Source organism: Macaca thibetana, chromosome 7 (genome assembly GCF_024542745.1).
Source record: "Macaca thibetana thibetana isolate TM-01 chromosome 7, ASM2454274v1, whole genome shotgun sequence".
NCBI lineage: Eukaryota > Metazoa > Chordata > Mammalia > Primates > Cercopithecidae > Macaca > Macaca thibetana.
Window position 1 is genome coordinate 77164295 of NC_065584.1, and position 17149 is coordinate 77181443.

Consider the following 17149-nt stretch of genomic DNA (forward strand, 5'->3'; position numbering starts at 1 on the left):
GGTAATCAAATAAAGGCTTTTTACTTAACCCAAACAAAAAAAATCACTTCCTCAAATTATAGAAACTAAATATTACAAAGTATAAAAGTATAAGTTTCTGGTGAGATATTTTAAAGAATATCTTGAATAGTAGAGAACTGTATAAAAGGTATTAAAATAAAGTTTCCATATTGGAAATTGTTTAAAAACAATGAATATCAAACTAACCAAAACCATTAACAGTAGATGCATTATATATCAATTTATAGTTTTCCTCAACATTGACAGCAAGAGAAAACAGCCTTAAAATATACAATGTTTAGGCAATTGCAATATTTAAGAAATATATACATACACACATTTATAAAGATTTATAGCATAATTCTTTTTTAAAATCTAAAATAAGAATTATGCACTGGTTATAAAATGAATAAGAAAAGAACAATTATAATACCAACCATTTGACAAAATGACACTGCAGAAAATAAATAACCTACAGGTTTCTCTGATATTCCTTGACCATACAGATTAATCTAAAAATCCTAATAATGGAACATCCTTCAAACCAGAAAACATTTCGCAAAATAAATATTTATGCTTCACTTGAAAACATGAATATCCTAAATTATTTACACCATCTTATCACTAAGGCCCTGTCTATATATAAAGTAAGTCAAATGAAGAATTGAAATACTGTTTTTAATTGTAGCTAACCCAAGTACACTGCCTCTCCACTTGCCACCCCCACCCTAACAAAGTATTTGTGTGTGAATTACCAGCTTTAATTTCTACCCTAGGGGAAATTAATTAAAACTACAAACCAGAAAATAGCTTTAACTAGGTTTTTTTGGTTTGTATTGGTTTTTAACTGTTATAAAAACAAGGTGGATAAAGAAACAAAGTATCTTTTTATCAACATATTTGGAATAAAAATTGTATGGCGAGTTTGGGGTTTATATTAGCTATTCAAACTCTTTGATAATTGATCTTTCAGTTACTATTGATAAGGCAAAAGAATTCAACCAAAGACAAAGAAATGCCTTATTTAATGTTATTAAATATTTCAAGTTAAAGTAAAACAATTTGCTAGGTATGTTAGTGTATAGATTGAAAAAGACATGAGGGAACAAAGAAAAGTACACTAGAATTATGTTTTAGTTGTCCTTTGGTATTAAGAGATACATTATCTCTTTCAAATCTATTCTGTTACTTTTCTTAAAAAATATCAATAATTTAATGATATTTCTTAAGAAGGGTGAGAATATGACAACAGCTGACACCTGCTTTGTGTATTAAGAAAAATATGGTTAAAACATTTTACTTCCCATGGTGATTTACCTATCATAATGATTTACTTTCATGGAAAACTCAACCATTACATCATTTAAATTTGATAATAGATTAAGGACATCAGACTTTGTTTTCCAATTTTTTCTTTTGTGGGAGTATAAATATGGGGACATGACTCTGGGACTATATATTTTCACATTGTTAGCACATTGTTAGTACAGTTACTTTTAGGTATTGTCTTTTAGTAGCACTATTAAAGTTAAAAAATAAAAGAAAAGAAGGAAAGCGTTTATAGAAGGATACACAGAAACATAGTACTTATCTCTGAGCGGTGACATTAGAATGGGTTTTTCATTCTATCCTTTTTACTTTATTTATACATTGCTTATATAACAGATATCATTCAGGAGCAATGAAGATAACTGTATAATGCTATGGTGCCAACTTACCTTAGCATACAACCATCTTGATAATAAATAACAGTCAAATGGTCAAACCTACCAATTCACAGAGATCATTTAAATACCTAAAATGATTATGGATCAGATATACAGAATACCAAACATAGGATACAGAAAACAACAACAACAACAACAACAATAATTTCCCATGATTAAAGCCAAGGCTTTAAAGAAGACACACTTTCTTAGGTATTTTCAACAAAATGTTATCCACCTCAAAAGTGTTTAAGCTCGTGGAATGTCAAAATTTGTGCAATTCTGCCTTTTTTTTTTTTTTTTTTTTGTGAGATGGAGTCTTGCTATATTGCCCAGGCTGACTGAGCATCTCGATTCTGCCACCTCAGCCTCCCTTATAACTGGGATTACAGGCACATGTGCCCAGCTTAATTCTGCTTTTTATATAATACTTCCAACTAGGCATAATCTAACTGCAGTGTGGGTCATCTTAATATAAATCAGTAATCTAAAAACATTTTAAACAACTAATTCGGTGACATCCTAGAAAAGCATGCATAGTAACACAAATCCCAGAATATAAGCCTCTGATTTATATAACAAAATTTAACCAATTAGCTTTTCTATTTAATGCTTTAAAATAAAATGAGGAATAATTTGAAAATTGAATAAATCTAGAAAAATTGTGGCATTCTATATGTAATCCTAATTTACAAAAAATGTGAGTAAAACAGTTTTTACTTTTATATACCATGCTACCATACCTAAATAAAATCCTTACAACCATTTTAAGAGTATTTATATTGAGGTTTATAAAGTATGTATATCAAGAAAATGAGAAACTATCACCTATCTTGACTAGTATGCTTTAACAAAAAAAATTTTTTTTAGCCTAAGTGGCCATAATATTCCTTTATATTAATATCATAAATTTTATTAGGCCAAGAAACTAACTAGTTTGTTCAAAGTGATGATGAAAAGGTTAGTGAAACAAAAGAGAGTAATCAATAGCAGCTTTTAAAGAAGCTTCTCTTCGTTCAAGGAAACATTTTAATGTCCAATGTAATGAGAACTTTCTTCCTTTTCTAGTTTTAGAGTGTTTCTTATGGTGAAGTCCATATTTTCTTGAAACTCTTTATATGTATTGGTGACTGGAATTGCTAAACAGTTATTACACTTGTTTCCAACAGGAAAATCCACAGGCAGACACTCAATTGAAGGAGTGGGTTTAAATCCAGCTGGAGGAATGGAACTGCAACCAGTTGCAAAAATAAGAATGTCTTCCATTGTTGTTGTAGATTTACCATCTGAAAAAATTTACCAATAAAAGAGAAAAAGAAACAAAAGTAAATCCATGTTATATATTGCTATCATCATAGATTCTTCTCCAAATAGACTTGGAATACTGAAAGGCATAGACTCCCACATTTGTTTTGGGCAAACTAAATCACAAAGTCAGGTATAGTAACAGGCAAACAGTACATAAATGAATCTCAAAGTAGAAGGACTAATATAATCATTTAGTACAACTACTTATTGCATATTTGACCACTTCTAGGTCATCACTATTTGATACAATAGTTCAACAAATACAGACAGAAAAACTAAATGGTAAAACCCCAAAAATCTAGCTTAACAAAGTTTCAACTGTAAGTTAAATTCTTCTCCACTCTATTAGGCAGAATGATTTTACACTGCTAATGCTCAATGATAAATATCATTGTTACAGCCCTAACCAGTGGAAGAAGAATAATTTAGTTTAACTTCAAGTTGAAAATGATGAAATAGATTATTAGGATTAAGACTGTTCTATGCTGTGACAATAATATTTTCTAGAAAGAATGCCTTTCACCTCAACTTATCCAGAGAAAAAAATTACAAAATATAAATTTCCTGTTACCTTTTCTCATCGTTTTTAACTTGGTCATATAAACTTGCTTTGAAATAACTTTCTTTTGTAAATACGGAGTTAGCATCTTAATATTAATACCAAAAGGCAAAACATACACACATAAAACCCCCAAAACAAATATGCTGAAACAAATATTCTGAGATCGTTAAAAGTAAAATAAAATATCCACATACCTTCAACAGCCTGTAAGTAACTGTTCCAAAACCCCAAAGCTTTTACATCAGGTAATGTGTGTACTGTAAAAAGATCACTAAGGATTTTTGCAGAAAGACTCTCAGGTTTATGACACAGGATGCTACAAAATGCTTCTGGATAAGCCTGAATTTTCTCCAAAACACCAAGGGTTTTCAGACCCTGTTTAAAACTTAACAGAAGAAAAATAATGAGCCAACATTCATACATGTGTGTTTGGTATTATATTAGGGAATATATATTTCCAGCTAATTTATCTGGCATTTTTTCAAAACAGCTAATGATTTTTAAAAAACAACCAAAAAAACCCTACAAGAGACAATCATATTTTCAGATGTGAGGGAAAAGAGAAGATATGGATATATTATACTTGATACTTTCAAATCCATAAGCAAATACATTAATATAAAATGACTACTTTACATACCTACATTATTTGGCTATTTATAGTTTCAAAACTAACAAGTTTTTATTAGAAAGATGTCAAAATCTGAAGTGTTTTATACTTCAAAGCTAATTATTATAAAAATAAAGTTTCCCAGATATTACCAAGAGTGACAAATCCTCATTACATAAAAATGTAAAACCTATATTGTTAAAAAAGAAATTAAGATAAAGCAAATGACAGATATTTAATATATATGACAGAAAATTAATTTTATGCAAGGAATACAAATTCTTCTGAAAGATCAATGATAGGGAAAATGAACAAAATATATCTGATTAACAAAAGAAATGCAAGTTAACAACTGAATATTTTAAAATGCACATTTTCATTAATAAGCAAGGAACAGACATATCATTTTTGCCTGACTTTCTAAATTTCCTATTCACCTCCTCAGATACTCTTGTATGTGAGTGGGATTTTGTATGTGAGTGGGACATGAGTTTTAGAGTACCAGGAGGAGAATGGTATGGTTTCAATGTCTCATTTGAAACTCATGTTGAAATTTAATGGCCAGTATAACAGTATTGGGAGATAGGGTCCTTAAGAGGTGATTAGGTCACAAAGGCTCTGCCCTCATGAATGGATTAATATCATTATTGTGGGAGGGGGCTCCTGACAAAAAGGGTGAGTTCATCCTGATTTCCAGGGCACATCTCTGTCTTGAGTGCTCACTTGCTCTTCCACAATGCTATGATACAGCAAGACAGCTCTCACCAGATGTTGAGCAGATACTGGCACTATGCCTTTGAACTTCCTAGCCTCCAGAACTATGAGAAATAAATTTCTTTTCTTTATAAATTACCAAGTCTCAGGTATTGTTATAGCAGCATAAAATGAGCTAAAAACACACATATGTTTATCTGTTATCAATAAAAAGAAAAACAAATAAAAGAATAAACCACAAAAAAATTGCCAAAATGGTTACTTCATAAAAGGTTGAATGGTAGATGGACATAGTATGGATGAAACCTATACTTCTTTGAATATACTTTCAGTATATTCTTATTATACATTTGACTTTGGAACTATACAAAACATTTTATATAATTTTAAAATAAAATGAAATTTTAATAAAAATTAATCACTAAAAATAAAAAATGAAAATGCAATTTATGCCCAATTTTCAGCCACACAGAAAATATTCCAATGACTTATAAGCACAACAATTTGATAATGTTAGTACTGTTATTCTGAGACTATTGGTTATAAAATGTGGAATAAATCACATGAATAGTTACTTCATACTCAAATTCTCCAGTGTCGTTAAGAACTGGAATTCTCAACACAGGACAAAGAAAATGTTAAGTAAAAATCATGCAATAGGGAATCTGAATTAGAAGTATCAGGACACACTCATAATGGATCTTTAAAAAAAGTTTGATTTAAAAAAAATAGATAAAAATAGATTTAAAAACCCTTGACTTTTCTAATTTGGGTTCACTGAAAAGTCCTAGATACCATGACCAACCCAGCAAAATGAAGACTCTCTAATATCCAGACTGTGGTTGTGAATTACCCATTTCCCATTAAAAATAACAAAGGTTCCTTAGGCTAAAATGTGCAAAATAAGTCTGAAACACCTTCTGATACCATATAGCAAAAAAGCTTACAAAGACCATTAAGGCTCACATCAAAAGAATTAAAAACAACAACATAAAGAGACTTATACTGATCCAAGACATATAAACTTCCGTAATGATATTAACTATGAAGATTTTAAACACATCAAATATATTTAAATCTATGGATTAATGATACTACATTTTTTTAAATGAATTGATCAGGTTTGAGATGATATCTGGTATCGGCTTTAAAATAATACTGGAGTCAATAACAAGGGTAGGATATAGATGAACAAGACAGGCACAGGTTAGTAAGTGTTAGATCTGGATGGTGATTACAGACTACTTTCATATGTGTATTTCCATTATTTAAAAAAATTGTAAGAGTGTAAGGAGATACATAAGTTGTCTAACTTAGACCAGTGTTCTAAACTAAAAGACAGCAAGAATCATACATACTTTGTTAATCAAAGAATGGTCAATATATATACTACCCAGCAGATAAAAGGTACTCAATAAATAGTTATTAAATGAATGCACAGAGATTAGTTGGCTCATGTAGTAAGAGTTTTAAAAAGAGTATTTTTTAGAAAAAAATTTATAATCTGAAATAGTGATTATTTCTATGAAAGCATCATACATTTACACAATTCTTTATTTTTTTTGAGAGGGGGTCTTGCTCTGTCACCCAGGCTGGAGTGCAGTGGCATGATCTTGGCTCACTTGGGTTCAAGCAATTCTCTAGCCTCAGCCTCCCAAGTAGCTGAGATGACAGGCACCCACCACCATGCCCGGCGAATTTTTGTATTTTAGTAGAGACAGGGTTTCACCATGTTGGTCGGGCTGGTCTCAAACTCCTGACCTCAAATGATCCACCTGCCCCAGCCTCCCAAAGTGCTGGGATTACAGTCGTGAGTGAGCCACCGCACCCGACCTACACAATGCTTATTAAATGATCAGAACAGTAATCATCCCAAAAAGGCTTAAGTTATTATTTTAAAATAGCATTTAAATTTTTTTCTGAGAAAAACATCTCACTTATTACCAAATATATCTCACATTACAAGATAATTAACCACTTTAAACATGTAATTTGAGAGAGCCATATATTAATAGAAACAACTTACCTTTCAAAGGGTGCTTGGACTCTCTGAATTACATGGTATACAAGTATGTCTTTTACTAACATATATTTATCACTTAATGTCGTTATAAGTCTGAGACATCCAATTAACTCAAGGTAGTTATAGCATTCATTTATTACTGACTTTAAGTCAGCTACAGTTGTTGCAGTATTTATCTGTAACGAAGGAGAAAATACAGCCACTTTACCCATTTACTTTTGAGTGACATGTACATTTCAAATGATATTAATTTATACTCAAATTTCTGAGTACATATGGGTGCAGTGAAAGTAAACCAAGAAGTATTTTTCTAGAATAAATGTCTGATGATCCAGTTCAACAAATTTGTCTATTTCTGCCTTCAAGAAATCCAGAGTATAATGAAACTATTTGTAAAGAAGGAAATAACTGACACTGAAAAATTATATAGCACTAGGTAAGACTAGCAACTAGGGAGGCTGAGGTGGGAGGCTTGCCTGAGGCCAGAAGTTCAAGAACAGCCTGGGCAACACAGCTAGTCCCCTTCTCTAAAGAAAAAAAAAAAAAAAAAAAAAAAAAAAAAGGCCTGTTGTGGGTGGCATACACCTGTAGTCCTAGCTACTCGGGAAGCTGAGGTAGAAGGATTTTGAGCCCAGGAGCTGGAGGTTCAGTGAGCTATGATCGTACCAATGTACTCTAGCCTGGGTGACAGACTGAGACCTTCTCTCTTAAAAAGAAAAGAAAAAAAAAAAGAGAAAAGTTACCTAGCACTAGATAGGCAAGAAAGATGACCTGGGAATTCATGAAAAAGAGTATCAGCTGAGAATTAAAAGATGGACAGAATTTTACCAAGAGCATTTTAGTGAACAGCGTAAACAAAGAAATACTTGGCCATCTATGTGGAAGTGAAAGTGAAAGACAAGTGAAAGTGCAAGACACTTTCATACAGGTAAGCTCTTAAAGGTACAGATGGAAAATGTTAAAAATAGGAAACAATCCATTAACAGAAAATTTACTTACAATTTCCTTTTCCTAAAACATTCTTAGAGATTTACGTGACTTCTTCTCATTCATTCAAAATCTCTGCTGAAATCTCTGAAGTTTTTCATGACTATTATGCTCAAAATACTATCTTTACACCCTGTCAGAGTAATAATTGGGTGTATGTTGCCTCATCCCTGCAAACCCTCAACCCTGCTGGGCACATAGCCAAACTTTTGCTGCAGCTAGGTGGGGCTACATGACTGTTCAATGGGATGTAAGTAAAAACAATGTCTCAAATTTCCCTGCTCTCAACTTCCACTTTTCTCCTTTAAGAGCAAGCTTCAACCATGTGGATGAAGACAATAATGCTAAGTGTTACACGATAATGAGAGGGAGGAACTCAAGTCCTTAGATGGTTTTGTAAATCACGATGTATCTCGAAAACAGAGGGCCATCTGTATAAAGGGCCAGATAGCATTTTATGCTTTTCAAACTATATGATATCTGTTGCAGCTACTCAACTCTACCACTGTAGTGTGAAAGCAGTCAGATCAGTAGCAAATGGGCATGGTTGCCCAATGTAACTATTTACCAAACAGGCAACAGGCCAGAACTTGACCTACAGGCCATTTTTTGTGCCAACTCTTACCCTAAAATCTAGACAATGGATTTTACGGAGCAGTAAACATCTGCCTTCTTTGAGCCACTGTCTTTCTGTGTCTACGTGATACAGAAGTTTAGCCTAAAACCTAACTTATATATACTCCAACCTTTATCTATCTCCTTTCTTTAATTCTGTTGTATGTATGTATGTATGTATATATTTATGTATATATTTTATTTATTTGGATGGAGTCTCACTTTGTTGCCCATGCTGGAGTGCAGTGGTGTGATCCTGGCTCACTGCAACCTCCGCCTCCCAGGCTCAAATGAGCCTTTCAAGTAGCTGGGACTATAGGCGCACGCCACCACACCCGGCTAATTTTTTTGCATTTTTAGTAAAGATGGGGTTTCACCATGTTGGCCAGCCTGGTCTCGAAATCCTGACCCCTGGTGATACGCCCGCCTCGGCCTCCCAAAGTGTTGGGATTACAGGCATGAGCCACTGCACCTGGCCATATTCTGTTTTATTTAGCATTATCATACATTTTACTACATGATAGTATATTATATTTGTTGTTTATCTTCTGTGTTCTCTCTTAATGTAAACTCCAAGAAGGTAGTGACTTTGCCTCACTACTCTATCTTTAGTAACAAAACAGTACAGAGTACATAGTATTTCTTAAATGAACAAACACTGGATAAAAAGTACAGAAACTGGAGTAGATAAAGCCATGAAGAGAGGTAAAGGTCTTAAATGCCCTAATGAAGAGCTTAAACTTTGTTCAACAGGCAATGAGAAGCCATTGGGGGATTCCTGAGGAAGAAAGCAATATGGTCAAAACTGTACTTTTGGAAGAATCATCCCAAATAAGAATATTAGAACAACGTTCTAATTGTTTAAGCCTAGGGAAAATTTGAGTTTGGTAAAAAAGGCACACTAGAAATAGGAAGTAAAGGTTGATGATAAGTCAGTCTTAGAGATAGGTGACTTGACATACAACTGGAAAATGGAGGAGTATGAAAATGACTCTCCAGGACAGCTTGGAAATAAGAAATCTCTTGGAAAGAAAAGGCAAACAGGTAAAAACAAAACAAAAAAGCCCCCCAAAAAACAATCAAACAAAAAATTCTGGGAAAAATACTATTTTCATCTTAAACATGTTGGACTCAATGTGCTACAAGACCCAGGTCTTATCTGTATATAAGAGTCCAGAGGCTCAAAAATACAGGTCTGTGAATCATTCAGAAAGATTACAGGAGAGAAGAAGCTCTCCAAATAATAAAGAATGAGGACTGTTAAGACAACACTGAAAAATGCTGTTTCAGGGGTAAGAAGAAAAAGAAGTAAGAAGTATTAAAGAGAGAATCATCAGAAGTAGAAGGAAGTACAATATTAAATAAAATATTGCAGAGAAATTCTAAGTGGTAAATGCAGAAGTCACAGCAGATGAAAAATTAGAAAAGGACTTTGGACATGGATATTTAGAGCCTCGGATATAAACTATGAACTAGCTAACTTGAGACTTGTGGTAGGGACAGAAGCCTGATTACAAGAAATAAAGAGGAAATAGGAAGTAGAGACAATGAAGCTTAAATACACTTTTTTTTTTAGTAAAGAGGACACAAAAGGAAAAACAAAGAATTAAAGGGGTCAATTTAAAACACAGTGTTAGGATAAGCAGTCTTAGGGCAAATGAAGGAATTGTTACAATACACTACAGCAACTCACACTTCAGCAGTGCTCACTCTGTGACTTAGAAACTGAGGTTGAGTAAGATTAACATGCCCAAAGTGACACAGCATATAGTAGTTATAAGAGCTGGCATTCAAAGTAAAATCTGACTTCTGAGCCTATGCTTTTTTATTTTACTTTATTTTATTTTTTGAGACGGTGTCTCCCTCTGTTGCCCAGGCTGGAGTGCAGTGGTGTGAGCTCGGCTCACTGCAACCTCAATCCGCTGGGTTCAAGTTATTCTTGTGCCTCAACCTCCAGAGTAGCTGGGAATATAGGCACACGCCACCACGCCCGGCTAAGGCCTAGGCTTTTAATCATTAAACAACACTGTCTGTTAATTGAGACAATGGATAGAGTATGCTTAAGTAGGAGGGAGGTTAAGGAAGAAAAGTTAAATGGCTTACATTGTCTCAGTTTCTAAAGCAGTAACATGTTGGCAATGACACTTATATGGCATTATGATAAATGAGTGTTTGTACATGTGACATGTTTAGTACAGGACCCATTATAAGTGCTGAATAAATTGTAACTATTTTTAGGAGGATGCATTAAGTCCTCCCTGATCCCTACCACCTGTTCCCCTTTGGAAGAAATTCAGCCTGGTCTTTCTCTCCATCTATCATTCATACCTCCCTATAGAAGGAAGGAAAAGTATTCTAACTGGTAAGCCAAATCCTTACTCTCTTCAGATCCACCGGCCTTGCATCAAAGTGCACTTTCATCTGCTTTCTAGCATGCAATAGGGAATCTGCCTCAAGTTGTCTCTAGCAAGGCAGGCAAATCCATGTATTTCTGAGGAGCATTCACAGGCCATGTTGAACACAGACCAAAATCACATCATCCAATTGGTTTTACTAACATTAAACCTGCACTTTAATCTCCAGCCATCTGACTTTTAAAACTATCTTTTAACTGGTTCAGAACTCCACTGGTAAACAGAAATATATGTTTACAATCCCTAACTCCTTCATAGATATTATTTTATTGCAGATCATTTACATTAAAAGATACCTAGAATGTAGTATGCATTTTAATAAACAGATCCATTGCTTACCCTGATTATAATCTGTGCCACATCAAAGTCTGAAACATCATCTAAAATTGGCTGGGTATTTTCTGGTCCATAAACAAGGCAGTTAAACAAGGTTTTAGAAAAGAAACCAGGTGAAGGACCACCGTGAACTAAAGAAATGGCAAGCATTTTGCCAGCTTCATAGTAAAGATTCTCTTTCAGAGCTGTAAATACAGATGAAAATATATCAAATACACTTCTATTATTGTAAGATAACCATCATTTTAAATATATATTAAAAATTAGTCCAAAAATCTAAGCATTAGATAAATATAATGCTTAGAAGCTACCATTATGTAGAAAATATAGATCTCACCTAAAATATAAAAAAAGACACATTTTTCTGAATATAAAGTAAAAATCTATTGTAGAAAACATAAAACACAATAAACATACCACCATAATAACCACTGTAAACACTTTGGTGCATAGTCATGCACGATATTAGGATGTTGTGGTCAAGAATGGATGAAATACATTAAAGGTGGTCCCTAAGATTATAATGAAGCTGAAAAACTCCTATGACCTAGTGATGTTATACTGTCATAGCACAATGCATTACCTTTTGTATATTTAGATATACATATACTTACCATCGTGTTACAATTGTCTACAGTATTCAGTACAGTAACATGTTATACAGGTTTGCAGTCTAGAACCAATAGGCTTTACCATATAGCCTCGGTGTGTAGTAGGCTACATCAACCAGGTTTCCGTTAAGTACACTTTACGATCTTTGCACAATCATGAAATTGCCTACTGACACATTTCTCAGAACATACCCGTTACTAAGTGACAAATGACTGTATTTGTACCTCTTTGTGTATATAAATATAAAAACAATTTGACTTATGTTTTATCCACTTATTATATTGTAAACTTTTTATCATACTGCTCAAAATTACTCAAATCTATAGTTAATAAATGTATTTAGACTAACTTAGAGATGTGCTATAATGCAAACCATCCCCCTATTACTGGCTATCCTGGCTAAGTGACATTTCCAACTATATGAGACATAATGTTATAGTCAACATCTACTCACATATTCTTGTTTATATTTATTTGATTAGGATTCCTACATATGGTATTAATAGGTCAAAGGATAGGAACATTTTTAAGGTTCTTGATCTATATCACTAAATAATCTTTCCCAAAGGCACAAATTTACTCTCAACAGTACATGCTGTCTTACCTTACTGTCAGAGCTTGAATTAAAATTGTCATTTCAAATGTATTAGCAACTCTGATGTGTCAAAACAATCAAGTAAATTTTTCCTTAATTTTTAAATTGTTGAAAGCAACTTATTAATAAGGGACATTAACAATACCTGCGCAATAATCTTATAAGTTACATATTCATAATCACATTTTACAGATGAAGAAACTGAGATCCAGAGAGAGTAACTAAGGATGTAAAGAACTAGATGTGTACAAACTTGAATTCAGATTCTGTGATTTAAATTCACGTACTCTCCACCATACCAAAGCTGCCTTGAGTTAACATTACTATTTGGAAAGCTTTTTATTTATTTTTATGTTTTATTTTAAAGGGAGTTTACAATTAAACTGTGTGAACTATACAGAGTAAAAATGATGCTTTAGGCAATGGTGAGGATGTTTACAAAAAATATAGCAGGAAATTCAAATGAAATGAAACGAAATGCCTTCTCATTTTCTTTCGAATTTCCTATCGCAGCAAAAGTAGTAAAAAAGCCCCTAAAAGAGAATGCTAGAATTACCCACTGTTTTGAGATGCCTGTTATAATTACCTTAAGTTCTCACCAATAGTAAAGACAGAAAACTATCATATACATAATTGTGCAAAAAAAAAAAAATTATTGCAAACAAAAGTATACTGAAAAATTGGTTACATGTGGACTAGGAAACTATGTTATAAAAACTCTATGTTAACCGCAAATTCCAAATATACAAACAAGAGGAATTCAAATTATCATCCCCATTTGGCCACTCTATTAAAATGAGATTAAAGATAAAGTTACACTTAATTATGGATTAATTTTTAGAAGAATATTGCTATAAAGAATGTATATTCTTAAATAAAAAATGTTTCACCACAAAATTTACTTTTTCAACTGTCACTCCCCCTTCCCACTTTCCTGTGATTCTGTCAGTAGTTTATTAACAAAGTGAACTGTATATTTAGAGCACAGGTATTAAATATCAATTCTAACCAGCTATCTATCTCTTTTTCTATACATGTGATATTTGGTATATACAACAATAAATAAAATAATTACCTTGAGAATTTAGAGACAAGTTCTTTGACAAGGACCCTTCAAACAATGATGAGTTCTCAAGATGTTGCATTAAGAGACTCAGAAATTCTTGCTTTGATCCAGGATGCTCACTTCCAAAATTATCATTTTCAATAACATATGCTACTTCAATTGCATATGAAGGATTAAAGTTTCGATTTCTGAATGCATCTAAGGCACTAGTCCAGATATTGGCTTTGTTGATATATAATCTTTTAGTTTTTTTTTTAATTTGGAATCCTAACTCTATTAATAGTGTTGATACATTTCTTCTAAATTTGCTGCCTTGCCTATAAAACATGAATTTAAACATAGAGATAAGTACTTTAAAGTACTTTATGTGAAACAGCAGTTATATAGCCAATAAAACATGACGAGGGAAAAAAAAAGATTAATAGGATATTCTTTCCCAACTTCCATCCAAAATCGTACCAATGGCTGCTACTAGAACCAAAAACAGTTATTTGATAATCTTAGTTTTAAATTCTTGATTCCTCATCCCAATCTTTTACCAAATTAGAATCATTTACAAGAAAGTTGATAGATAATTATCTCAAATTTAACCAACCAGTGAATTCCGGTTTACTAATCAGAATCTCAGGCCGGGCGCGGTGGCTCACACCTATAATCCCAGCACTTTGGGAGACAGAGGAGGGCGGATCACCTGTGGTCAGGAGTTCGAGACCAGCGTGACCCACAGGGAGAAACCCTGTCTCTCTATTAAAAATACAAAATAAGGCCAGGCGCAGTGGCTCAAGCCTGTAATCCCAGCACTTTGGGAGGCCGAGACGGGCGGATCACGAGGTCAGGAGATCGAGATCATCCTGGCTGACACGGTGAAACCCTGTCTCTACTAAAACAATACAAAAAACTAGCCGGGCGAGGTGGCAGGTGCCTGTAGTCCCAGCTACTTGGGAGGCTGAGGCAGGAGAATGGTGTAAACCTGGGAGGCGGAACTTGCAGTGAGCTGAGATCCCGCGACTGCACTCCAGCCTGGGCAACAGAGCGAGACTCCATCTCAAGCAAGCAAGCAAGCAAACAAACAAACAAACAAACAAAATAAGCCGGGTGTGGTGGCGCATGCCTGTAATCCCAGCTACTCGGGTGGCTGAGGCAGGAGAATCACTTGAACCAGGGAAACGGAGGTTGCGGTGAGCCGAGATCGCGCCATTGCACTCCAGCCTGGGCAACGAGAGCGAAACTCCGTCTCAAAAATAAATAAATAAATAAATGAATGAATAAATAAATAAAGCCCAAACTCTCACCTTCCTGGCTAATGGCTATAATTAAGTTTCTTAATTGTAGTTTACTTCACGTTTACTGTATCCTTTTTTTTAAAAAGCAAATGTAATCTCTGCTTACTATGTAAGAAAATGTCTTTGAGAGATTACACAATATATTTTAAATCATAAAGTTATAATTAACAGTAGAGCTAATATTATAAACAGAATTCACAATTCCTAAAATAGTACCTTTTAGTCTAGACCAGTAAGTCACGAAGTGTGGTCCTAGACCAGCAGCAGCATTGCCCCAGAACTTGTTAGAAATGCAAATTATTGAGCCTACAGCACATCTATAGAATCAGAACCTGTCGGCATGAAGTCCAGCAATCTGTTTTAACAATCCAAGTGACTATATAACCCAGCTCAATCGCTCCTTCCCTCAGTTTCTCCATCTGTAACTGGAATTAATGTTCTCAAAAATAAATTTGTTTTGGGCAATGCCCATGGATCATTTTCTATACCAAGTATGAATTTGTCCCACCCCAAGACATTACAGTGCCCTAGTGTGGGCCAGGTTTTGCTTTTTCTTTTTTTATATCATCCTCTCTTCATTAACTTATGTTGAATAAAAGCTAAAGTCCTTTGGAAGTAAGATAATTCTTCAGAAACATACCTTTTTTTATAGTATGTTGATTCCTTGCTCCTGCCTGATCAGGGGAATGTTGATGCTATTCTTCTAAACATGACTACATGTTAAAGCAGGAGCAAGGAGTCAAGCTTCCCTGGTGTAACATCTTTGGAAATCTAAATATTAAAATTATTTTAAAATAATGTGAACATCTATTTTGATACTAAAAGTATAACAATATTTGTAACAGATTTTTCCGTAGAGTTAACACAAGTGGCATAGTAAAACAGATATTCTTCAAATTTTGCAGAGTACTTAATATTCTACCTGTCTACAAATTCAGTTATCAAATGTCTTCACAAAAATTATCTTTACTATCTTCTAAGGTTTTAAACTTGAAACTTTTTTTTTAGAGACAAGGTCTTGCTGTGCCACTCAGGAGAGAGTATAGTGGCATGATCATAGCTCATTGCAGCTTGACCTCCTGGGCTCAAATGATCTTCCCACCTCAGCCTCTTGCCCAGCTAGGACTACAGGTGCACACCACCATATCTGGTTATTTTCTTAAAATATTTTTGTTGAGACGAAGTCTCCTAACATTGCCCAGGCTGGTTTCAAACTCCAGGGTTCAAATGATCCTCCCACTTTAGCCTCCCAAACTGTTGGGATTACAGGTATGAGCCACCATACCCAAACTGAAATTATTTTTAACAAGAATGTATTTCATCATGCTTAGCGACTAATTTTCTACTTCTTCCCTATTGGATAAAGCAAGGCTCTAAAAACTCTTTTGCAAATCTATATAAACATAAAAATCTTAACTACAGCTGAACAAATACCCAACATTATAAAGATGTAATTCCAATCTTATTTAATTAAGATTTTGAAAGTAACTTATTATTTTGCTATTTTTTTTTTTTTTTTTTTTTTTTTTTTTGAGAGTCTCGGTTCTGTCACCAGGCTGGAGTACAGTGGCACAATCTTGGCTCACTGCAACCTCTGCCTCCTGGGTTCAAGCGATTCTCCTGTCTCAGCCTCCCAAGTAGCTGGGACTACAGATGCCCAGCTAAATTTTGTATTTTTAATAGAGATAGGGTTTCACCATGTTGGCCAGGATGTTCTCGATCTCTCAACCTCTAGGTCTCCCAAAGTGCTGGGATTACAGGCATGAGCCACGACACCCAGCCTATTTTGCTATCTTATGGGAACAGAAATTAATGTGATAATAGTATGTATGCCTTAAACTTTCTAAAGGGAAGAGCTGACATTTAGATTCCTGACATTGACAGTAAACAAGCAAACAATGATTATAACATCAAAGCTCACACCTGTAATCCCAACATTTTGGGAGGCGAAGGTGGGAAGACTACTTGAGACCAGGAGTTCAAGACCAGCCTAGGCAACATAGCAAGATGTCCATCTCTACAAAAATTTAAAAATTAGCTAAGCATGGTGGCATGCATCTGTAGTTCCAGAGACTTGGTAGGTTCAGGTGGGAGGATCACTTGCACCCAGGAGATTGGGGCTGCAGTGAGCCATGATCATGCCACTGTACTCCAGCCTGGTAACAGAGCGAGACTTTATTTCTAAAAAAAAGACAAAAGAAAAAAAATTTCTATTTTAAATAGGATTCTTTCCTTTTAATAAGGTGACATGGTATGCTTGATATTTTAATTTCCTGTCTTACTCTATAATCAAATAACATTTTAAGCACATTTTCCAG

At 34.1% G+C, this 17149-nt stretch overlaps 1 protein-coding gene across 5 annotated transcripts in view; it reads right to left on the reverse strand.

The window, feature by feature from the left end:
- Positions 1-17149, reverse strand: part of G2E3 (G2/M-phase specific E3 ubiquitin protein ligase) — a 59933-nt gene continuing 42784 nt past the window's right edge. For all 5 annotated transcript variants that reach the window (XM_050797838.1, XM_050797842.1, XM_050797840.1 and 2 more), the window contains 5 exons: positions 13558-13865; positions 11279-11460; positions 6927-7099; positions 3771-3961; positions 1-2992 (listed from right to left, as the gene is read on the reverse strand). In XM_050797838.1, the coding sequence (XP_050653795.1) occupies positions 2736-2992; positions 3771-3961; positions 6927-7099; positions 11279-11460; positions 13558-13865 (1111 nt within the window). In that variant the 3' untranslated portion in view covers positions 1-2735. The remainder of the gene's footprint in view (positions 2993-3770; positions 3962-6926; positions 7100-11278; positions 11461-13557; positions 13866-17149) is intronic.